This window comes from Podarcis raffonei, chromosome 16 (assembly GCF_027172205.1).
Source record: "Podarcis raffonei isolate rPodRaf1 chromosome 16, rPodRaf1.pri, whole genome shotgun sequence".
In the NCBI taxonomy this organism is placed as follows: domain Eukaryota; kingdom Metazoa; phylum Chordata; class Lepidosauria; order Squamata; family Lacertidae; genus Podarcis; species Podarcis raffonei.
This window is the reverse complement of record NC_070617.1, coordinates 35,124,049-35,149,629: the sequence shown is the minus strand read 5'-3', so window position 1 is coordinate 35,149,629 and position 25,581 is coordinate 35,124,049. Positions and strand designations below refer to the sequence as shown.

General features: G+C 46.3%; 1 protein-coding gene and 1 long non-coding RNA gene across 3 annotated transcripts in view; one reads left to right on the top strand and one right to left on the bottom strand.

The window, feature by feature from the left end:
• Positions 1 to 25,581, top strand: part of ADGRD1 (adhesion G protein-coupled receptor D1) — a 286,097-nt gene that overhangs the window by 69,452 nt on the left and 191,064 nt on the right. For both annotated transcript variants that reach the window (XM_053368984.1, XM_053368983.1), the window contains one exon: positions 1,153 to 1,294. In XM_053368984.1, the coding sequence (XP_053224959.1) occupies positions 1,153 to 1,294 (142 nt within the window). The remainder of the gene's footprint in view (positions 1 to 1,152; positions 1,295 to 25,581) is intronic.
• LOC128403864 (uncharacterized) lies at positions 9,975 to 12,125 on the bottom strand. Its single transcript, XR_008328014.1, has 2 exons — positions 11,903 to 12,125; positions 9,975 to 10,436 (listed from the first exon to the last, which is right to left on the bottom strand). It is a non-coding gene; the product is annotated as an uncharacterized LOC128403864 (long non-coding RNA).

Below are 25,581 nucleotides of genomic sequence, written 5' to 3'. Positions count from 1 at the left end.
GGGGTATGCGTACCCCTGCGTCCCCCAGAAAGAAAGCACTTCTCTCACTGCTCCCATTTCCATCTCCAAACAGTGAGCTGCTCTTGGCAGGGGTCTGAACTGACAAATTGCCAAGGGCTTTTGAAATCAGACAAAAAGTCAAAAGCAGCACTAGGTACACAGTTTGTCCACCTCTGTTTCAGAGAGGCTAAGTGTTGCTGCTGTTTTTTGTTATTTTTAAAAGGCAGTGGTACCTGCTTAAGTTCTCAGGATGGGGCAGATTAGACATCAAAATACACAACCAACTACAAACATAATAATAATAATAATAATAATAATAATAATAATAATAATAATAATAATAATAATTTATTATTTATACCCCGCCCATTTTGACTAAACTGCGGGAGGTAGTGGAGGACAGAGGTGCCTGGCGTGCTCTGGTCCATGGGGTCACGAAGAGTCGGACACGACTAAACGACTAAACAACAACAAATTTATACCCCGCCCATCTGGCTGGGCTTTCCCAGCCACTCTGGGCGGCTTCCAAGAAAATATTAAAATACTGTAATACACCAAACATTAAAAGCCTCCCTAAGCAGGGCTGCCTTCAAATGTCTTCTAAAAGTCTGGTAGTTGTTGTTCTCTTTGACATCTGGTGGGAGGGCGTTCCACAGGGAGGGCTCCACTACCGAGAAGGCCGTCTGCCTGGTTCCCTGTAACTTGGCTTCTTGCAGCGAGGGAACCGCCAGAAGGCCCTCGGAGCTGGACCTCAGTGTCCGGGCAGAATGATGGGGGTGGAGATGCTCCTTCAGGTATACTGGGCCGAGGCCGTTTAGGGCTTTAAAGGTCAGCACCAATACTTTGAATTGTGCTCGGAAACGTACTGGGAGCCAATGTAGGTCTTTCAAGACCGGTGTTATGTGGTCTCGGCGGCCGCTCCCAGTCACCAGTCTGACTGCAGCGTTCTGGATTAGTTGTAGTTTCCGGGTCACCTTCAAAGGTAGCCCCACGTAGAGCGCATTGCAGTAGTCCAAGCGGGAGATAACCAGAGCATGCACCACTCTGGCGAGGCAGTCCGCAGGCAGATAGGGTCTCAGCCTGCGTACCAGATGGAGCTGGTAAACAGCTGCCCTGGACACGGATTTGACTTGTTTCTTCTTTCTTTTTCAGAATTCCTGAAGCTGCTGCCTGCAAGGACTGCATGATTTTTGCAAGCAGCTACCTTATCTCCCTGAAAGTGGAACCCCCGCCGACGTTGTCCCACAATTTGTCCGGTTCACCTCTCATTACCATCCATTTCAGACACAAACTGGTAAGGAGCGATGAATCCTTTAACTTGCTTCTTTGCTATGATGTCTGTAACTCTGTATGACACGTTCGGTATCAAGCACAGCAGAATTTCGGGACTTGCGTAAACTATGCCAATGTGAGACATTTGTGTTTAACAGTTGTTGTTCCTCTATTAGTTACGTGTAGGGCTAAAATGTACGGCGGGTGCTTGTTTTGTTGTTTTGTGAGACGCCCTGTGCTTCCACCCTGTACTCACCCAGCCACTCTGCCTCAAGCTCACTTTCAAAGTAATACAGCTCTTGAGATCTAGAAACTTGAATTTATTAAAAAGAATGATGACATTCTCTGAGTATGATATTTTGGATGATGCTTTCATGGAGTCACAAATTATACCCAGCCTTGACTATTATTTTATTTATTGAATTTATATCCTTTCCTTCCTTCTGAAGGAGCTCAGTGTCATTTTATGGCAGACTGGAAATAGTATTGCCCTGTTGAGTTGGCTGGACATGGTTTTGGCAGTTTCTCTGTTGGTTACTGTTTACAGCTGATGGTTTAATGCTATGTGGTAGAGAAGGGTTGTGAAAATGGAACATGGCCTCTTCAAGAGTGGCCCCTAGGTTTTAGAGCAAATCATGGTATTTTCTATTCTGTCAGGTTTTTGGATTCTTATGAGATCTGTTATTCATCCTCATCTCCTTGCTATGGGCATATTCTTTGCCACCTTTTTTAAATTCCCTCCTTTGTATAATTGCTTTTGGACATTTTGCATTTTCTATTTTGTACTGTAAGCTGCCTTGAGGAGGAATTTGGGCTGAAATTCTGGACCTTTCTCTCTGTGTTGTGCTCCTTTAAGGCATATCTTATCCTTCCTTTTCTTAGTATTTTCTTTCCCTCTGCATCTAGGTCCCAAGCCTGCAGGCGTGGGCTGTGTTGTTCTTTTTTGTGTGTGTGCAGCATCTAGCTATTTTAGATGCTTTATAAAGAATTGTTATAGGAGTGGAGACATATATATATATTTTCCTTTTTCATAACCTGCTGGAGGAAAATTCAATGGCTTGCATTCACACAAGGGCTTGCATCCACTCTCCTCCCCTTCTCCCACCCAAGAAGGAGGGAGATTAGAAGCTTCTGCTTCCCTTTGGCAGCAAACCATAGTTTACTCTTAGGCTCTGAGTGCAGCAAACCATGGTTTACTCAAATTAGAGCTGAGCCACACACTCCTACATTTTCCCATGCTGTTTGTAATCTGCACAACCAGTTTACCAGAGGCAAGAGAGGGATGAGCACATGTGCCATGTGTGCCAATGCCTCTTTCAAAGCCAGTGGTGAAGCTGCATGCTCTGGCACCGGGGGTGGAGAGCAGGCAGGGGCGTGGCTGAGGCGCATTTCAGGGGGCATGGCATGCTGCCCATGGGGGCGTGGTGTGCACCCTGGGGGCGTGGCATGTGTCCTGGGAGCGTGGGACGCTGCCTGCAGGAGCGTGGCACCCAGTGTGGTGGGATGTGTGCGGCACATGTCCCAGGGGGCGGGCGCGATGGGACCCCCTTCCTCAATGGTGCCAGGGGCAGTACGCTCCCCCCGACCCCGCTCCTCTGCCAGTGTTCAAAGCACCTTTGATTGCCACCCATCTCCAGCCTAAAGTCACTTCCATGTGACCTGTTTATTAAGCAATCATCCTGACTGATCCGTGGGGAGCTTAGGTGAGGTTGCATCAAGCAATTGTTATCATGCACTTCCCAGTTCACCTCCCCTCATGTTAGTTCTTGCAAAATGTCCAAGGTGATTTTGGGAGGGGCGGGGCGGGAGCAGCTTCGTTGCGCAAGAATGCCAAAACAAACTTTGACTGCACAGCTTGAATTTGCTGGTATGAGATTGAATCTCATGCGAAAACAGTGACACTCTGGAAGCACCTCTCATACGAAGCCCTGCAAAAGGATCCGGACCACTTTTATTTTTAAAACATTATCTGCACCGCTGGTGCTCTCTCTAAGTGAGGAATTAGCTGAGTAGCCTCTGCGGGTTTTGTCCCTGGCACCGGAGGAGCTGTGCATATTATAGCCTTGATGCAAAGAAGTGGGAGGCAGGTCTGGGTGGAAATTGAGAGTTTGGTTTGGAAAGGGGCAGCCCATCAAACGTTCTGCGGGGGATCTGTGCATTTGGGGCCTGGCCCAGCCTGAGAGACATGATTATAGGTGTCATTCCTCATTACCCCAACATCGAACTTGATCTTCAGTGCTCTGGGAACTGCAGAAACAATAACTCAGATGGATTGAAACCTCCGTCCTTTGCCTGACCCCATTTCTGCCTGCTTTAAGTATAGGTTATTTCTGCTGAAGTGGCTTTCCAGGATCTTCCATTCTTTTTAGTTACACGCAAGAGAGCCTGTTTTCAGACGTGATGCTTAGAGGACTGGGAAAGACCCCTCACTGAAACCCTGGGAATCTGTTACCAGGGCTTATCCAGTGCTCCCCCCCCTTAAAAACCTGTTTAGGGGTACTCTCATTCACCATTTTATAGTTCAAATCGGGAAAAATAAATACAGTAAATGGACAAAAGGTACAGAGATTCACAAAATGTTTAGGGATATGCGTCCCCTTGCGTCCCCCCAGAAAAAAAGCGCTGGGCTTATCCTTTTTCCATTTGCCCTGTGCTTTTTAGCCTTTAAAGTTCCATGTCCAAGCACTTTTTAAAAAAAGATATTTATTGAGATTTTCAATTTTTTATACAAACAAAAAACAAACAAAAGAATTAAAAAAAACATATAGTTCAAAATGCAATCTTTTCAGTAACATATTTCTCTGACCTCCTCATACCTCCCCTTCTTGTATTCCCTTTTAAATTCTTTGTTCAGCAAATCCTTACCTTAAAGCATTACAGCTTGTGAGGGCGATCTGGCTGCGACACCCCATTATCTGTCACCCCATTGATCGCCAGGGTTGATTCGGCTGATCTGGCTGGCTAGGCGGGTGTCCCCTTCCTCCCTCACCGCTCCATGTGCGTCCCTCCCGAAGCTGCGCGCTCGGTGGAAGAGGACGACCATCCCAGATAGAAGGAGTGTACCGTTCTTCGGTCAAGGGTATACGATAGCTGCGCTCCCCTGCTACAACCTCCAACCAAGCACTTGTTTTTTTTGTCCCAGAGCCCTCTCCTCTCTTTAATGCTGAAGCACAACTAACAGAAATGTGGGTCCTCCTCAGATGCTTTTTGCTCCAATACAGCTTTAAAGAGCAGGTTTTCACGGGGAAAGCTCCAGAGGGAAGGGGGGAAAAAGAGTGCTTGGACACTGAGCTTTAAAGTGCAGATTGTGTTTGGAAAGTGAAGGGGAAAGGTAAGTTTGGATAAGCCCTCAGTCACTACAGACGATTTAAGAAATATTCTGGAACGAAACAATGGCAGGGAACAGAATCTTGCAAAGGCACAGCGGCCAACTTTGTCTTTGACCGGATACTTTAGATTTTGCTAGTGTCTTTTATTTGTTTGTTTCTGTCCTAGCCCTCATTGCTGGGCAAAGAACTCAAACTCCCAGTGCCGTTTCTGCAAAAAGCTTTTAATGCACAAATCAGATCAGTACACAGGCTGTTGGGAATTTCATTCCACCCTTTGCTGCAGACATGGGATTGTTACATGTCACGTGTCTGTTTACATTTCAGCACAGATTGCTGGCTTGAGTAGAACTTCCGCTCTGTATTGCTTTTGTTTTCGCTCTCTCTCCGAGAAGACGGCAAGGAGAGATGCCATGTTTTCTTTGTCCTGATTTATGTATAATAAATGCATAGCTTAGCATTGTATCTACAGCCTCAAGCCTCTTCTGTTGCACAGTTTACACTGCTGAGTAATATGTGCTCAAGCCTGCAAGCTTGAGTCGCTGATGAACGTCGGAGCAGAGGTTGATGGATCTCCACAGGGGCAAGGCTGAGGGGAGATGTTCCAGCTGGGGCTTTTCGACCCCCGATTCCGACAAAGGCAAGGCAGAGCTTACAAGGTGCAGCAGGTACATAAGAGGCATAGATACACGGCTAAGTACAAATATGTTGATCCAACAAGTGACATGCCTCCTGCACCTTCCTTTTGAAGAAACCCACTTCCGAACTGGAGAGGAGGTGGGGTTGCGGGCCCATGCCCTCCCCATGCACGTGGGGGCTGGCTCACAGCCCCCACGAGAATGAGAGAATCCTTGGGCGCGTCATCTCCCTGCTTAGCCAATCGGCTGGTCAGGGATGTGTGGCCTGGGCTATTTATGCCCGGCGCGCCCGAGGACCGCCCTCTCTTTGCCTCTCCAGCTGATCAGGTTTCCCACCCCGCCCGCCCTTTAGTTTAACACTCTGACCTTGCTATGGACTCTGGTTGGTCGCCGTCAAGGAGCCTGGTAGGATTTTTTTCCACTTGGCGAATTGGCACCTGCCATTTGGTTTTTCACCTACCTCGTAGCAAATCGTCACAACTTCTTGGCATTGGCAGTTAGGCATTGGTAGGGGTATTGTTATGCAGATGAGGGGGGGAGGAAGCGTCATCACCTTCCCCCAAAGCAAAGGGTAGTCCGGTAAATGGACTCCAGGGGGCGTTGCCCTGTCCGAAGCCTATGGAGGTGAGGGCCTAAGGCACGCCCCTGAGCGGTGACTCCGGGGGAGCTCCTAGTTGATGTACATCAACAGGACTCTCCCACTGCAATCGGGCTGATAGGACCAATGCCTAAGCCAATACCGCTCAATTCCTGCAATCATTAAAGTTGTGGCCGTTTTCGCCCATTAACCTTAAATACTGTGTCCTGTGTATTTATTTCTCAAGGGGGGAGGGGGACTTGCCACGCAATGGAGTGGACTTAGTTCACTTAGAATGGCAAACAGTTGGAGTCCTGGGACTGGGCAAGCAACCAAGCAGTCCTTCAAGTGGGCTGGGTCTGTGAGGTTTGTTCGTTCTGGTCCATAGAGATGGAAGCAGTGTGGGCACCAGCTGAGCATCTGATTTGCTCTGTCGCTTCCCCATAAAGAGGAGGCTTCTCACAGACAGGACGTACCAGAACGACTCCACACAATGAGGTGTATGACTAGGAGTGTCCAATGTCACTTCTCTGCCAAACCACTTGGTCCCTCCTCGGAATCCAGCTCCCCATTCTCCAGAGCAGTGTTTCCCAACCTTTGGTCTCTGTAGCTGTTTTCGGACTACAGTTCCCATCATCCCTGACCACTGGTCTTGCTAGCTAGAGATGATGGGGCTCCTGGCCCCATGCCTGGGGTCAGATGCTTCTTGGACAAACTCCGGTGACACAGCCCGTCCCTCTGGCCACCACAGCCACTATGCCTTGCTTTGAAGAACCCTTCCTCAAAGGCTAGAAGAGCAAGACAGGGGGTTGGGGGGCCAGTGGTGGCAGCCACAGTAGTGAGAGACAGACAATAGCAAAGCAAATGAGGGGAGGGTCCAGGAAGCACCAGGTCTTCCCTCTTCTGCACCTGCCACCTGGCAGAACACGTGATTTGCACATATAAGATCCCCAATTCAACCCTTGGCATCTCCGCTTAAGAGGATCTCATGTAGCAGTTGATGGGAAAGTCCCCTCGCCTTTGGAGCATCACTAAAAGTCTGACTGGATAATACTTGGCCAGATGGAACTCCCTGCCTATTGACAAGAGTCCTTTGCTGTACTCTTTTGGGATTTGTTTTCTTTTCTTTAGGCAAGCCTACCCAGACATGGAGGGAAACAGGTGGTGCTGTGGTCTAAACCACAAAGCCTAGGGCTTGCTGATCAGAAGGTTGGCGGTTTGAATCCCCGCGATGGGGTGAGCTCCCATTGTTTGGTCCCTGCTCCTGTCAACCTAGCTGTTCGAAAGCACATCAAAGTGCAAGTAGATAAATAGGTACTGCTCTGGTGGGAAGGTAAACAGCATTTCTGTGCGCTGCTCTGGTTCTCCAGAAGTGGCTTAGTCATGCTGGCCACATGACCTGGAGGCTGTATGCCAGCTCCCTTGGCCAGTAAAGCGAGATGAGCGCCGCAATCCCAGAGTCGTCCGCGACTGGACCTAACGGTCAGGGGTCCCTTTACCTTTACCCAGGCATGTAGATCTTGATGTGTTTTAATCTCCCCTCCCCATTGCTATTTTTAATTATCTTTAACTGTTTTGTCTTTTAACTTTTTATTGACATTTTTAAATATTTCTTGTAAACTACTTAGAGGCTTTACTACAATCAAGGGGTATACATAACTTGTTGAAATAAAATAAATATAGGCATATAGTCTGATGTAGTAAAAGGCACCCCCCCCCTTGAATAAACAACAAGTGCCCCTTGGCCTTCTGCAGAAGGAAATGATGCATTTTGCCTCCTGGTGCAGTATGGGAAATTTGCCAGCCCCTGGGGGAGAGAAAAGAGGCAACTGAGATGGACTTAACTTGAAGGTGTATTCGCAACACTTACAAAAATAAATATTTGAACTGTCAACAGCTCTTGGAACTGAGGCAATATTGGAACAGTTTTGTCATGCCAAAGTCTCTTAAATATTTAAAGCTTCTTATAGCCAAGGGCTTTCCAAGTTCCTTTTATTTCAAAAATAGCTTTCATCCACATTTCTGAAGAGTGGGTTTTTTTGTGGGGGAGGGGAGAAAATATTTGGAAATGGAGAAGCTCTCTCCCTGCCTCTTTTTTGGTGTTGCTAGCAAAACGTTTTTCACACAGGATGACGGTGCTGAGGTGATATATCACTATAGTGTTCAATTTTAATGGAGAGTTAGAAGCGGTAAGGTTGAGAGGTTCGCCACACAAAGGCACCCTTTGCATGTTCCACGTAAAGGCATCGCTGCTGAAATCTGTGAGAAAGCAATCATGGTTGTTTTTGCCATTTTAAAACGACGATTGGATGGATCTGTGTGTGAGACCTTTCTGCCCACCATAAGCCCTGAAGATTGTGGCAGATTGAACTTTGACAGGCAAGCTGGTGTGGTGGAAAGTGGAGGGAATTTAAAGGGGAGCCTGCCTAATTTGCACTTCTTTTTTTAAAAAATGCAAACCAGAGCATAGCTATCTTGTGAAATTCACATGTTTCTGAATTTTGCAATGCATTTCTCCAACCAAGTAATGTGCACACACATATATTGGAGCATTATGCGTATAGAAATGAATATATTGGTGAAATATATTTTGTACATTGCAAAAGATCGTTGCACAAAAGAACCAACTGTTGAGCAATATGAATTCTCTATAGCACAAGCAACCACTAGTTCAGCTGTTGCATTGGATTCCATCTCTCTGGCAGTAAAAATGCAATGGCAATGAATGAAATAAATCAGTTCTGCTTCTGAGTGGGACCGGGTTGTGCTCAGGTCGCCAGGCCCCACCCCCGCCTCAGCATGGTGCAGGATAGCATCCCACGTCAAAATGAGGGTGACTCGGCCATGCCATTTGCCAGGCGACCAATCAGGGCGCTGGGGGGCATGGCCGGGGCCAATTTAAACCACAGCACGACTCATCTTTCATCCTCACACCGCAGATCTCCCGCCCTCCAGCCTTCTTTTAGGTAGGGTCGCTGGCCTTGCTATGGATTTCGGTTGGTTGGTGTTGAGGGGCCTGGCAGGACTTTTCCCACTTGGCAAGGTGTCACCAGCCACTAGATTTTCGCTTTGTTGTTGTTTAGTAGTTTAGTTATGTCCGACTCTTCGTGACCCCATGGACCAGAGCATGCCAGGCACTCCTGTCTTCCACTGCCTCCCGCAGTTTGGTCAAACTCATGCTGGTAGCTTCAAGAACACTGTCCAACCATCTCGGCCCTGTCGTCCCCTTCTCCTTGTGCCCTCCATCTTTCCCAACATCAGGGTCTTTTCCAGGGAGTCTTCTCTTCTCATGAGGTGGCCAAAGTATTGGAGCCTCAGCTTCAGGATCTGTCCTTCCAATGAGCACTCAGGGCTGATTTCCTTCAGAATGGATAGGTTTGATCTTCTTGCAGTCCATGGGACTCTCAAGAGTCTCCTCCAGCACCATAATTCAAAAGCCTACCTCGTAGCAATCGCCACAACTTTGTAAGGTTTGGTGGTTAGGCACTGGAATGTGGGGGGGGGGGGAGGGTATTCTATTAAATGAATCTGGGGATGTGGATCTTGTCCAAAGCCCGGGCAGGGGCTAGGGCCATGCCATGACCCCAGCGGCAACCCAGGGGGGCTCGAGTCAATCTGCATTGGCAGGGCTCCCCCTGCTGGTGGTTTACCCTTCCAGACTTCCTGCAAGGCGGGCAGGAGTCAGATATTGTCTGTTGATGCCAATGCCTAAGCCAATACCGCTCACATTCTGTAACCAATAAAAGTTGTGGCCTAAATTTTGCCCAATAACATTAACCTAAATTTTGTGTCCTTGTGTCTTTATTCTCCTGGGGATGGCTTGGGGGGGGGTATTGAAGCGCAACTAACCATTTGGGGTTACTTTGCCCAGAAATAGGGCTGGTACTTCTAATAGTTGTGCAGAAGGGGGGTATTTTTTGTCTGATACTGCTCATCACACAGGAGTGAGAAAAGCTCCACCCTGCTTAAAATTCTCTCTCATACACAGTTAAAAAAACAACAACATTCATAGCTGCCTTTGCAACTGACACTCCTCTGTTGTTTTGTCACATCAAGAAGACAGATTCGCCCAATGAAAAATGAGAGTGAGACGTTACATTTTGGTGAGGTTTCCACATAAAAAAGTTAAGGTCTGAGTCTTACTATAAGAAACTTTTGTAGTTTTGTGTGTGGGTTGTTTTTTTTTTTTTTTGACAAGTGGTTCTATATATATCTATACGCCACATCAAAGGGTGGTTTGTGGGCCTGGATGCTTCTTTGACATTGGTTACTGAAATTGGCACTTTCTTTGACAGAGCTGTTTTTCAGCAGGGTGGAGATTGCATCTGCCAGTTTGGAGACCTGGCAAGGACTGGGCCCATAAATTCCCTTCCCACCAAAAGTCTTCCAGATTAGAGTTGTATATCACATGGAAAACAAACTTAGGACCTGCTTCCCTTTCCTGAGTTCTGCTTGCAGGAGGCACCATGTGTCAACATCAACCAGGCCAATCAATACCAACTGGGAAGTTGGAGCAGTATTGCCGGCTTTATAAACTTCAAAGTGAATCCCGTAGATAGCTTATTTTCAAGAGTCATGCGATATATTGTTTACTCTCCTCTCCTGTGATTTGGTGTTTGTCACCTGAAGGGCGAGAGAGGATCATCAGGCACAACACAATCAAATTTCTCCTCAGTGTTTCCTAACCTACCACAGTATCTTGCTGTTTAAATCAAGTTTTGTCCTCCTGAGTTTTAGGCACTCATCAGCGAATATTATCCATTCCCAATGGAAGGCTGCAGAATTGTGATGGATTGCTGCAATAGTGCCAACTGGGTGGTCTAAAGATTACTGGTACAGTGGTACCTCGGGTTACATACGCTTCAGGTTACATACGCTTCAGGTTACAGACTCCGCTAACCTAGAAATAGTACCTTGGGTTAAGAACTTTGCTTCAGGATTAGAACAGAAATCGTGCTCCGGTGGAGCGGCGGCAGCAGGAGGCCCCATTAGCTAAAGTGGTGCTTCAGGTTAAGAACAGTTTCAGGTTAAGAACAGACCTCCGGAACAAATTAAGTACCGTATTTTTCGCCCCATAGGGCGCACCGGCCCATAGGGCACACCTAGTTTTGGGGGGTGGAAATAAAGAATTTCCCCCCCCCCAGGTGCGGGGCTGGGGCGGGGGAAGCCCGAGCTTCCCCCGACCCCAGCCCCCAGAACAGGCTGCTATCCGCAAGCCTAGGGAGCCCGGCAGGAAGTCGCGCCGGTCTCCCCAGGTTTGCGGATATCTGCCCGAAGCCCGGGGCGCACTACTCAGCGCGCCCCGGGCTTCGGGATGCAGGCAGCTCTCCGGAAGCCTTGGGAGAACGGTGCGACTTCGCGCCGGGCTCCCACGGCTTGCGGAGAGCTGCCCGAAGCCTGGAGAGCGAGAGGGGTCGGTGCGCACCGACCCCTCTCGCTCTCCAGGCTTCAGCGAAAGCCTGCATTCGCCCCATGGGACGCACACACATTTCCCCTTCATTTTTGGAGGGGAAAAAGTGTGTCCTATAGGGTGAAAAATACGGTACTTAACCCGAGGTACCACTGTATTAAATCTTGTGCTCTTCCCCTAAGCCCACTACAAATTGGAATCTGAATATGTCTCCTTATCAGCAGTGACTCCTAACTGTTCCTTGGATTTCTACCTGTGTGCCAGATAGGAGGACTGTTACATGAACACCCCTATAACCTTCCTTTTAAGTTCTGCCATGGGCAGGGATGGGGGAGACACTGGATTCCGTTTGCATTTAAAGGGGGACTTGCCTAATTTGCCCTTTCTGAAAACAGATGAGAAACAAAACATAGCCATCTTTCTGTGCTGACAGAATTTGCTAGTTGGATTCTCCTCCTCCTCCTCCTCCTCCTCCTCCTCCTCCGCCTCCTCCTCCTCCTCCTCCTCCTCCTTGCTACATTTCCACTCCACCCTCCCCTCCAAAGAAGCGCAGGTTCACAAACACTCAAATGATAAAACAATGCAATTTAAAAACACGATCGAAAGGATATTGAAAACAAATTTTAAAAATCTAAAACCATATACACCCAATTAAAAACATGTTAAAACAGCCACATACCCTCCCCACGAATAACCTCAAGATTGCCAGGAACGGTATCTTTGGGTAAGCACCAAACTTCTAACTTCCCCAGTTTTCAGGTGCAACTTCTCCCCCACCCCTCCTAAATGGTTAAAAAAGAAGGAAAATGAACTTGGGATGACATTTATCAGCATCCTAAGTGCAGAAAATGCAAGCCCATAATAACTGGCTGCATCAGGAGGCCCTGTGAGGATACAGTTAGAGAGTGTCTGCCTGGAAGAAGAGGACGGATTCCTTCACTCCACGCCATCCCATAATAGGTTTGCATTCTACTGTATATGCACATTCCACTGACCCAGATATAATTGGATTTCCACTTTGCTTATATATGCATAGTATCACTGTGCAAAATAATAACGTCTGAAAACTCCTTTTGAAGGAGCTTGAGTGTTTTCCAGCTTACGAACTGCAGTTCATTTAACACTGCAAATATGCCCTCATCTCTGTGACATTTCTTTGTCGCTTTCCAAGTACCGGCCCTTAAGATGAATCCAAGTGCTGGAAATGATTCCTGGGATTTTTGTAGCTTAGCTAACAGAATGAACTGGGGACCCCTCCAGAAACAGTCCTTGTTAAAGGAACTAGAGGGATTTGGTTGAGGAAATGTCAGTAATGCCTGTAGCCGACTGATAAATATAACAAGCAAACAAATGCTTTCTAGCTCAGTCTTTAAATTTATCTATCTTTTTATCTTTAATTTCAACTATACTAAGCAAGATCATTTGCGTGTGTGGGTCCCCAAGCCCCCCCTCAAAATAATTCACACATCACATGTAATTTTAGTTTTAGGTTTTTGGGCACTATTTTGGCCACAACTTTATTAAAATACAAAATCTGTGAGTGGTTGCTTAGACATTGGTTATGACTATCTGTCCCCCCGCCTGGGACAGAACTGACATTCTGAACTCCATCGGAAGCCAGTTGAAGGGAAAGACAATGTTGGGGATCAGTTGAGCTGAGCGTCAGTCCCTCACCGCTCACCCAACCAGCTCCCCAAGGCTTGCCGGCCCTGGTCCCATTTCAGGGATTGGACGAAATCATGGCAAGCCCCAGGATTCCTTTAACGGAATTCCCTTCCAGCACCATTGGAGGGGCAGGCACAGCCTATCCTGACCCCTCCACCACCAGTTTTTTATAACCAATGCCTAACCGCAACCTTACAAGTTGTGACAAATTGCTAAGTAGTAGGCAAAAACCAAGTGGCACCAGCCAATCAGCCAAATGGCAAAATTCCTACTAGGCCCCTGCACCAAGGCAGACGACCCCATGACAGGCAAAGCAAGGTCAACCGGAACACTGATCCGATGCACTCTGCAAAAGAGAAAGCAAAAGGCAGAGTGCCCCAATATTTAAAGACTATGGTCCCACCCACCAATTTGCTACATGCAATTTGCCCCAGCAACCCGGTCAGCCAATCGTTGCACCAGGCAATAGCCATTTACCTGCCTAGCAACACAGGGCTGGCCTGGTGGCCCACACCGCAACCCGTGCTCTCGTTTTAGGGAGAACACGCTTTACTTGAAACAAAGTGCCCAGAACTTCCCAGAAGCAAGACTAGGTAGTAACAAGCTCTGGGCGAAGCGAAGCTGTGGCTGGTTGGCCTCCTTGCTACCTTTCCCCAAGCACTGCCCTTTCTCTTGAATGGCATGCACAGAAAATAATGCTTGATTTGAAAATCTCTGCATTTGTGAAATGGGTGTGTGTGCTTAGGAATCACTGCCCCCTCCCCTAATGGCACACCGGTTTAAGAAACATTTAAACTCTTGTTATAACTTGCTGTACTTTTGGCATCTTGGCGCCATTCAATTTCCACCTTATAGATTTTATCCTTTATATACTTGCCAACTACGATGTGGGCCTGAGTCCAAGATAGTGCTTGTCACAAGATGTTTGTTTGCCATGGCAGGCAAATCTCCTTTCTTTCTTTCTTTCTTTCTTTCTTTCTTTCTTTCTTTTTTTTTTGTTAGAATTACAAGCTTGGTGGATCAGGGGAATGCTGTGGGCATAGTGTATCTTGATTTCAGTAAGGCTTTTTGACAAAGTCCCCCATGACCTTCCTTGGAGGTTTATATATTTTTTTCCAAATAATCTTTATTAGTTTTTCAATTAGATACTCCACATACACATATTGTATTACATTTTACATTTATACTTGCTCTTCAGAGCTGACTTCGCTCCTTCCTTCTTCTGGTTTTTTATATCACATATAATTTTATCACATTATTCCCCACCCCCATTTTATATATTGTTATTCATTTCCCATAATTGTCCATGGACAAATCCTTGGAGGTTTATAATAGAGGTTGGTTGGTCATCTGTCATGGATGCTTTAGTTGAGATTCCTTCATTGCTGGGACTAGATGTTGGACCAGGTGACCCTCACCTACAATTCTCTGATTCTCAGGAAGAGCTGTGACATGGCCAGGTGGCTTTGGGTGTGTGTGTCAGGCAGTGCCCTCCTCCACTACTGGAGCATGGACCTCCTCAGATGCCTGCTAGTCTCATTCCGTAATGCTGGATCTATACATGTAGGGCAAGAGTGAAAGAAAACAAATTGGGTGCCAGTGGCATTTAATGAAGGCTCTGCTAGCGCTCCCCCCCCCAAAAAAAAATCAGGTGCAATCAGTTCTTTTCCCCCAGCACAGTATGTTCTGGGCATTTTGGCTGGATTTATTGGAAGGATAACAAATTATGTGGGAGATGGTCATTTTCAGAGTCAGAAGAGCATGATGGAATGTCCTAATTGCACCGTCTGTGCCAACTGATTAGCCGGGATGGTTGCAGTCACAGTGGGGAGTCTACTGGAGGCAATGTGGGAGGTTAAAAATAATAAATCCAGGCCTTATTTACAAGCCTCTTCAATTCTTGTAAAGTTTCTGTGCCAGAACAGGACATGATGCCAGGGTGGGCCATGTGTCCTGCTTTACAGAGGACAGTTCTCTGTTCATAGAAGGTAGTTTCACATTCAAATGCATCCTCTGTTTGAAGGACTGTTTCATCCAACAAGTCTAGTTTAAAGATTTTTTTTTAAGGACAGGAAGGGAGAGCAGGGGCCTTGAAGTTGCCCAGCAACTCCTGGACACTGCAGGTGCACAACTCACCTGGCCATAGTCTTCCCCACTAAAGGTGAGGAATACTTCCTCGCTGAATGTTGGAAGATTCAGGGCAGACAAAAGAAAGTGCATTTTGCGAAGTTCACTCCCACAAGATGTAGAGATGGCCACCAGACAAATTCATGGAGGATAGGGCTGTCGTAGACAACCTAAAGGACTGTTCCTTGGGGTAGAGCATCTCCTTTTCATGCAACTGCCCCCAGGTTTCATCCCCAGCATCCCAAGGTAGGACTGGAAACTCTGAAATATCCCCCCTGCAGTTCCTTCATCTCTTGGACAGAGCTTGGTGGTGGCACTCAGGCTAAACCAGCCTTCCCCAGTCTGGTGCCTTCCAAATGTTTTGTGCTACAGCTCCTTTCAGCCACTGCCAGCATGGTCAATGATCAAGAATGGTGGGAACTGTGGTTCAACGGCACCTGAAAGACAACAGATTGGAGAGGGATCAGATGAATACATCCAGTAGCTCACCCATTGGAGAAAGAGCTGTAGGTCAGTACTATAGGTCAGTGGTGATGAACCTTTTAGAGACCGAGTACCCAAACTGCAACCCAAAACCAACTTATTTATCACTAAGTGATAACACGGCAATTTATGCCCCTATGTTTTCAAATTTAAGAGAATGGGGGAGATGGCCCAGAGTTGTCGAACTTTTTTGGGGACAATTGCCCAAAGTTGTTGAGCTTTTTTTAGGGGGGCAGGATTGCACAGCGTTCTGCAGCTTTTTTTTGGGGGGGATACAGAAAATCATTAACCACACTAAGCAACGCTGAAAATCTCTCACGTCTGCCCACTCACCAACAGCACACCGCCAGCTGGTTGGCCGGCGTGCAACTCCCCCCAATGCCACTACGGACACAGCGAGCTCTAGGGAGCATTTCCTGCATGCACTGCGATGGGGGGAAGCAATTGACAACTTTGTCTGTTGGGGTGCAGAGAGAGCTCTGAATGCCCACTCTGGCGTGCATGCCATAGGTTTGCCACCACTGCTATAGGTCATCTCCTTTGCCGAAGTTCAATTACTGGCAGTTCTGGGTACAGTTGGGAATGGCCCCAGTTTGAAACCCTGGAGAAATCACTGCCAGTCATTGTAGACAATATTAATCTAGATGGCCTGACTCAATGTAAGGCAGCTATTTTCCCATGCTGTATAACAAAACCTGCTGTCATGCCCAGATCCTTGCATTTAATGTTATAATATAATAATTTATTACTTATACCCTGGGTTTCCCCTGCAACTCTGGGTGGCTTCCAACGGGAGATTTAAAATCAGTCATTAAAAAACTTCCCTAAATAATAAATTTTTTAAAATATGTTTCAAGCATTATAAGCAGTTTTAAGGAAATTCACACCAGCATTTCCTGGTAAGAACACTACAAGCACACAGCAATCCAGTTAAGGTTAATCCAGTCCACACCCAAGTTCATTAGATACTCAGTGAAATTTATGACGAGGAAGACATTTTCCCAGAAGGAAAAGTGCAGCTGCTAGTGAGGGATTCTCCTTTCCTTAAAAAAGAAAAAAGACTGAAGACCTCCCTGATTTATGAATGCAACACCATCTGGGCCAGGAGTCGGGTTCCGATCAGGGAAACACTAGCCAAAAATGCGCCATTCGGTGACTCATAGTGTGTAGAGCTTCACGCACCTCCCCCCTTTGGCAGTGGATTGCAATGGACTCCAGTTTCTCCAACATCCCATTGTTTAATGGCTAACATGTGTGTGCAAAAAAAAGGGAAAGGTCATTCCCACTTGGGCCAGGCATCATAATGTGATTGCAAGATGAGAGACATGAAGTCATGTGTCCTTTCTCCAAGGTCAGGTTGTATGTCTGGATGGGAAAGTTAAATTGGTAGACGTTCAATAAGAATCTCAACTCTGCTTGATACTACTGGCGGGTGTCAGAAAACTGGTCATCTCCCCACCCAAACTCAACCCCAACATTAGGCTATTGTGCTCCTGATAATGTTCAGAAAAGTGCAATGGGACCTGAACACCCCATTGCTCCTGGCAGTCTCCCAAGCTTAAGGAGCCCTGGGAATGTAGTTCCCAGGGTGCCCAATGTTTTTGCTGAGCCCATTTTCCAGGGGTCCTTGCCAGCCTGTGCCTGTTCAGAACCTCAGTTTACATTCTGAGCCAGAGAAGAACCAGAGAAGAATGGCACTTGATTTAGTGTATAGCCAAGAATTAGGCAAATTTCAGGAGGAAATTGTATTCTGAGACTGGTGACTTCAAGCTTCAGCGTCATTGCTGCTTGAGAACTAGATTTTTCATTAGCATGGCAAACTTCCAGATGTATTGAAACAATCATAGAATCATAGAATCATAGATTTGGAAGAGACCACAAGGGCCATCGAGTCCAACCCCCTGCCAAGCAGGAAACACCATCAGAGCACTCCTGACATATGGTTGTCAAGCCTCTGCTTAAAGACCTCCAAAGAAGGAGACTCCACCACACTCCTTGGCAGCAAATTCCACTGTCGAACAGCTCTTACTGTCAGGAAGTTCTTCCTAATGTTTAGGTGGAATCTTCTTTCCTGCAGTTTGGATCCATTGCTCCGTGTCCGCTTCTCTGGAGCAGCAGAAAACAACCTTTCTCCCTCCTCTATATGACATCCTTTTATATATTTGAACATGGCTATCATATCACCCCTTAACCTCCTCTTCTCCAGGCTAAACACGCCCAGCTCCCTTAGCCATTCCTCATAAGGCATCGTTTCCAGGCCTTTGACCATTTTGGTTGCCCTCCTCTGGACACGTTCCAGTTTGTCAGTGTCCTTCTTGAACTGGACACAGGACTCCAGGTGAGGTCTGACCAGAGCAGAATACAGTGGCACTATTACTTCCCTTGATCTAGATGCTATACTCCTATTGATGCAGCCCAGAATTGCATTGGCTTTTTTAGCTGCTCTAAAAAAACAAAAACAAAACCCAGCTCTAGAAAAACAACAACACTGGGCATCATTAAGTATGTGCCTGTATAAAATAAGACTGTCAGTGCTAACATCAAGCAGAAACACTCATAAAATTTTTATACAATACAGTAGCACCACAGTAACCAGAGGAATAGAAAAAAGATCAGTTAGTGAAAGCCTGCTAAATAGGCCTTTGCCTATTTATGGGCAGATAGATTTGATTCCAGGCAAATAGATGGGAGTGCATCCTAACACTGGGGTGCTTTCTCCTAGAAGGCTCTGTCTCTGAAGGTAAGAGACCACCTTTCACAGTCAGGTAGGTTTGTATACTTTCTGGTAAAGCATTAGTTATGCCACTTAAGAGAAGAAAATATCTATTCACTGGCATATAGATTCAGAAGCCATTTCAGAGAATAATCTATTATTATCACCACATCTCCAGAGGTTAATTAGCACCCCAAGAGTCTGCAAAATTTGCAGAGATAGATGAGACAAAAAGGAAAATATTTTTTAGATACTTGACAACGTGTAAGAGATCTTTAAATACATGTGCAAGGACTCCTTGAAAGTTAATTAATGCCAACCATTGTCAGGAACATGTCCGCCAGTCATGTGAATGAACTTAAAAGCAAATGACCTAAACCAGATTTGGATACACATTATCCATCTAAAAATAAGAGGTTGAAAAAAAAGAAAAGCCCCAAGCGGGTGAAAAGGAAACATGCTTCTTTTCAATTTGCAAGATGAAGGGGAGTGCTTTTGCAACTCATGAGTGATGTATCCATTGGTTTACTTGCCAATTTCAGTGTACAGTGGCACCTCTGGTTAAGAACTTAATTCATTCTGGAGGTCCGTTCTTAACCTGAAACTGCTCTTAACCTGAGCTACCACTTTAGCTAATGGGGCCTCCTGCTGCTGCCGCGCCACTGCTGCCGATTTCTGTTCTCATCCTGAAGCAAAGTTCTTAACTCGAGGTACTATTTCTGGGTTAGCAGAGTCTGTAACCTGAAGCCTCTGTGACCTGAAGCGTCTGTAACCCGAGGTACCACTGTATAAGGAAGCTGGAGTCCACCTCAAAATGTGAGATTGCTAAACGTAACCCCAGTATCATGAACTTTTTATTCTTTGTTTTATTTCAAGTATTAATATACTACTTTTAATCAGAAAAGACTACCAAGTGGTTTACAAAGAAAAAGCAAAAAACAATAAAAGAATAGGCGAAACAAATAAAAAAATACATTAGTCACCTCTCCAGTTGGCTAAGTCATTGCCAGGAGGAGGTGCTGGGGGTGGACAGGGGACTCCACAGCTGGAGGTATTTGATAAGGGATATCTGGTGTCACAGCGGCAGAACCCTCCTCTGCTAATTCACTTGATCCTTCCCATGGATGAGTCTATCCATTGCCTAGACTCCTGCCCCCCTCCCTGGGCTTGGACACTTCTCAGGGTCCTGATTTCTCTTTCCCTATCCCTCCCCAGGGTTCTCCCTGAGCTCCCCTCATTCCTCCTCAGGATACTACCATCTCCTCCATGACATATCCATGGGACTGATGACATCATGTCTTCTAACTACTATAGGAAAGCAGTTGAGAGGATACAAAGGACTTTTCATAATTGCATGGGGAAATTTTATTGTAGTTGTGGGCTTCCCTTTGGGGTGCCTGGTGGGAACAAAATGTTGGTCTAGATGGGCCCTTGGTCTCGTCCAGCAGGGCTATTGTTGTGTTCTAAGTGTTGAAGGGCCGTGTTCCTGGGGTTCAAGAAACTTTCACCTATCCATGATCCTTAGTGCGTGTCTGAGCTGGCCAAGGTGTAGCACAGATCATGCATTTTCAGATAGCCAGAATGATTGCACAAGTTCACCAGTGTCCTGATACAGGGATAGGGAATCTGTGGCACCCCAGATGTTGGACTACAACTCCCATCATCCCTGACTAATGTCCGTGTTACTTGAGACCAATGGAAGTCCAACAACATTTGGAGGGGCACAGCCTCCCACCCACATTGGCCCTTTTAAAGTTCAGTGGAGTTCATTATTCCCTTTGGGCAGAAGAAGAGCCACGATAGCTAAAACCAAGTTCCTGTGTTCAGAGATAGCATAGCTTTGATTGCCAGATGCTGGAAACAAAACACTCTTTGCTCTCTGCTTGTGTGTTTCCCAAAGGCGTCTGACGGGCCACTGGGGCACGCAGAATGCCAAAACAGATAGGAATTTGGTCTGATCCAGCAAAGCTCTTTTGAGGATGTTATTAACAAACTCCTAGGTACACAGAGTGACTCCTAATCACTTCTTGCAAGCAATTTGTAGCCTCGAGCTTAAACTAACACACTTGTGCGCAATGAGCTCATTTTACATCTCTTTGTTTCCCCTCTACCAAATGCAAGCCAACTCAAGTAAATATTTGAAACACCCTTCCTACATTGCTGGAGTATTCCAAATACTTTGAGAAGGGTGAAAAAATATTAGAGGAGTTTTGTTGTTCTTGTTGAAAATTTCCATCACTTCCATTTCTACCAAAATTGGCCTTCCAGGCGGCTTACAACTTACCACACAAAAACACACAGTTAAAGCCAGCTCAAAATAGCATCCAAAATATACAAAACGGTAGTTAAGAAAATAAGCAAGTTCAGATGAATTGCCATCAAAGGCTTGGGAGGAAGGGGCAACTTGGCATGGAGAAGATATGTGTTTTCATCAGGCCAATGTGAGCTGACAGGTGTGGTAGAATTCTTAACAATATTGAAATGGGCAAGTGTTCAAAACCATGTCCACCCCTCCACAATTGCATAAGGCCTAAACGTCCTTGTTAACCAAGGACAAGTCTATTTTCTGGTTCCTGTCCTCAGTAAATCTACTTTGTCCCTCTGTTCTATCCTTTGGGGAATGTCTTGTTAAATTTTTTAGCATGGGTTGCAAGACTTCAGATTTCACCTCTATTCCTAGATTTTGGCATGTGGAATAGATGTATAATCTCTAATGTCAATGCATCTGCACGAACCCCAAATGAACAATGCAGCACTGCACAGTGAGCAGCAGTGTGTATCCTGCCATGTTGCACACTACAGGTCTTGAGCTGTTTTTGAGCTGTTGATAACATATTGCGGGGCAGTTGTGTTTCTCTAGCATAGCTTTAACCGGCCCCCAACCCCCAACCCACCCTAGCTTTTAAATTGATGGAAAGTTCTGGAGGAAACAAATCTACTATATATTTTGGAAAGTTGTTTGTCTGTCCATCTGCTTTCTATTCCTCTGCTTTCTATTCCATGACCAAATTTGGCATGGTGATTCCTGAGGTTGAGGAGCAGAGTTTGTTCTGTGTTTGAATACTGCCGGGCACCGTTTCGAATCAAGATGGCAGGCTAAACTTTGACAAACTACACTTATTCAGACACCTCTTAAGATATTGCAATTGCCTTGCCCTTGCTAGAGGAATCCTCTTCAGAGTGTGGTGTTCCACAAAACCAGAGCCGTCTTTCCCATACGACTTAGTGGTTCGTTGCGCCAGGGTGCCGGCCTCTCAGGGGCGCCCCAGCGAGTGGGGGAGCTGTGCGGCTTTGCCGACGGCCTCCCCTTTCCCTGCACGCCCGCCAGCTGTGCCCCGTCAAACATATGGCTGGCAGACGTGCAGCTTCCTTCCCAAGCCTCCATGGGGATTGCTCTCACACAGCGGCATGGGGGAGAGTTGCGCAGCCCCCCATGGCTGGCAGTGCACAGCTTCATCGCTACCCACTATCCGTGGTAATTTGGGGGCGCTAGGGGATATTTGCACCCCGGCACTGCATCTGCTAAAGATGGCCCTGAACAAAACTAAACATTGCAGAAAATGGTGTACCAATAGGCAGTGAGACAAAATGGGTCCTGGGTCTTTAGGGGTCATGGCATTGCAACTTCCTCTTTCAAACACAGTGGGTTCCTGTACAGAATCTGAGACTGGACCACCACGGAGTCTGTAGGAGTGGTGCTTCCTAACTGCCCATCTGAAGAAATAGGACTCCTCAGGAGTAAGGGGATATTCACAAGGAAGCTACTCCTCATGAGTGTACACCAAATGCCTCAGGCATCCCAGATGGGCTGCGTCTGTGCTCTGGGTGGGGCTCTGAAGGTTCATGGTTAAAAGCCTCCAGTCCCTGGCAGAGTGAACTGGAATAAAATCATTGTACTAGTTTGCCTTGTGACCTAGGTGGCATTTGCCCTTCACTGTGTTTTGACATTGGACCATGACCAGCCTTTTCTTTGTGAGCAAACATGGGACTTTTGGATTTGGTTTCATCGGAATTAAGACGGCAACCGAATTTTGTATGATGGTTCCTGAGCTCAAGGAGGAGGTTTTTGCCCTGTTTGTGTATGTGTGGGTGCCATTTTGAATCAAGATGGAGGACTGAACCTTTCAAAACTGCACTGATTTTAATCACTGATTTCAAAACTGCCCCGAATTTCTTAGAATTCATGAGCAACGCTCAATATCTGGCTGCTAGTACTTCATAAGAAATCAACTTTTGACATTCGGCAATACTTGGTTGGACTTGTGCAGTGGTTTTCAGTGTCCTTATCTTATCTACAAAATGTTGGTGGTCATGGTACTACATAGCCCACGGAAGGTTAGGGCATATTTGAATTGGCTCCAAGAATTCTTGCTTGCATTTGCACGAAGGAGGCATTTTGCTGCAAAGCATTACAGTGGTACCTCGAGTTACAAACGCCTCAGGTTACAAACGCTTCAGGTTACAAACTCCGCTAACCTGTGCCCCAGGATGAGAATGGAAATCGTGTGCTGGCATCACAGCAGCAGCAAGAGGCCCTATTAGTGAAAGCGTGCCTCTAGTTAAGAACAGTTTCAGGTTAAGAACGGACCTCTGGAACAAATTAAGTTCATAACTAGAGGTACCACTGTAGTTAAAAACACAAGAGGAGTTCTGCTGGGTCAGGCCACTCTAAGCAGCTTTCAACAGAACATTAAAAACAGAATAAAACTTCAAACATTAAAAACTTCCCGATACAGGGCTGCCTTCAGATATCTTCTAAAAGTCAGATAGTTGTTTATTTCCTTGACATCTGACGGGAGGGCGTTCCACAGGGTGGGCACCACTACTGAGAAGGCCCTCTGCCTTGTTCCCTGTAACTTCGCTTCTCACAGTGAGGGAACTGCCAGAAGGCCCTCGGAGCTGGACCTCAGTGCCTGGGCTGAACGATGAGGGTGAAGATGCTCCTTCAGGTATACTGGGCCAAGGCTGTTTAGGGCTTTAAAGGTCAGCAGCAACACCCTTGAATTGTGCTCAGAAACATACTGGGAACCAATGTAGGTCTTTTAAGACCAGTATTATATGGTCTCAGTGGCCACTCCCAGTCACCAGTCTAGCTGCCGCATTCTGGATTAATTGCAGTTTCCAAGTCACCTTCAAAGGTAGCCCCACATAGAGCACGTTGCAGTAGTCCAAGATGAAGATAACGAGAGCACGCACCACTCTGGTGAGACAGTCTGCGGGCAGGCAGGGTTTCAGCCTTCATATCAGATGGAGCTGGTAGACAGCCGCCCTGGACACAGAATTAACCTGCGCCTCCATGGACAGCTGTGAGTCCAAAATTACTCCCAGGCTGCACACCTGCTCCTTCAGGTGCACAGTTGACCCCTGCAGGACCAGGGAGTCCCCCACATCCGCCCGCCCCCTGTCCCCCCAAAATAGTACTTCTGTCTTGTCAGGATTCAACCTCAATCTGTTAGCTGCCATCCATTCTCCAACCACCTCCAGGCACTCACACAGGACCCTCACTGCCTTCACTGGTTCTGATTTAAAAGAGAGGTAGAGCTGGGTATCATCTGCATACTAATGAACACCCAGCCCAAATCTCCTAGCGGCTTCATATAGATATTAAAAAAACATGGGGGAGAGGATGGAACCCTGAGGCACCCCACAAGTGAGAGCCCAGGGGTCTGATAGCCATCCAAGTTGGCGACCTTCATAATATATTGTGTGAGCATATTTTATGGGTTAACTCTGCACTGTGTGAGGAAGTGCTTTCTTCTGTCTATCCAGAATCTTCCAACATTCAGCTTCTTTTGAGGTCCCTGAATTCTAGTGCAATTACAGAGGGAGAAAAGCTTTAATCTATCCACTATCTGCAACATGCATAGTTTTCATAGAATCACAGGATTGTAGAGTTGGAAGGTACCTGAAGGGTAATCAAGTCCAACCACCTGCAATGCATCTAAAGCACCCATGGCAGATGGCCATCCAACCTCCAAGGAAGGAGAGTCTACAACCTCCCGAGAGAGACCATTCCTGATGAACAGCTCTTACTATCAGTAAGTTCTTCCTGATGTTTAGTTTTATACACCTCTATCATTTATTCCTTTTTTTTTGCCTTTTCTCTGAACTAAAGATACCTAAAAGGTTGTAAGCTTTCCCCATAAGTATTTTAACTTGCCCAGAATGGAAGCTGAAACAGTGTGTGGTTCATTATGGATTGATGCTTCCAAGGACAGGAGAGATATAGTAATCATGGGAGACTTCAGCTACCCTGATATCTGTTGGAACTCAAACTCTGCCAAGAATGTAAGGTCCAACAAATTCCTCAATTGCCTTGCTGACAATTTCATTTCCCAGAAGGTGGAAGAAGCAACAAGAGGGTCATCTCTCATGGACCTAGTCCTCATCAACAGGAAGGAACTGGTCAATGAAGTGAAAGGACAGGGAACCTTGGGAGAAAGTTGTCATGACCTTCTGGGTTTCTTTATACACAAGTGAGTGTAGTCAGCTATGCAACCTGGACATTAAGAAGGCTGATTCCAAAAAGCTTTAGGAACTACTGGGTGAAGTCCTATGGTCAGAAATGCTGAAAGAGAAGGGAGTCCAAGATGGATGGGAGTTTCCGACAGTGAGAGCTGTACAACAGCGGAACAGACTCCCAGGAGAGGAGGTGGATGCCTGCATTGGAGAGGCTGGACTAGATGATCCTTAGTATCCCTTCCAACTCTATTTCACTTTCTTCCATTTCAGTGCTTCTGACAGAGGGCACTATAGAAGAGAATGTTATGTTTTTGAGTGACAGGGTAGATAAACAAACATTCCTCTTGACCTCTGAATATTCATTTCATTTTATTCCTAGTATTTCTTTTGTATGATTGGCTTCTTGCTTATCTCTTCTATTCTCTTCTCAAACCCTTTGATGGCACCTTAAGCTTTAATCTCAATCCCAAAGCTAAAACATTTGTGAAAGTTAAAGGAAGAACGTGTCACAGAATCGCTGACAGCCGCCAGATCTTTCCGACTTAATGGAAAGTGATGGCAACCAACACCCCCCCCCAGTATATAGATGAATTGTCCCCGTCAAAGATGCCACCTCAGTCCCATTTGTTTGATGGTGTTTCGTACTGCGGTGGCTTTGTAAGTCTGACATTTGTTACAAGAAATTGTATCTGAAAGCTGGCTCATATTTTGGAAGGAGGAGACAGTTTGTCCCAGACATCAACAGGATGGCATAGCAATATGGCATTGTTTATCTGAAAACAGCCTAGCCTGTGTATTCAATATGAAGTCTATATTCTGAAGACTGAGAGACATGTGGGAAGGTCTGTTAATGAACAAGCTCACTCGCCACCATTGTCCTGACATGCAGAAGACCTACTTTTCATGCA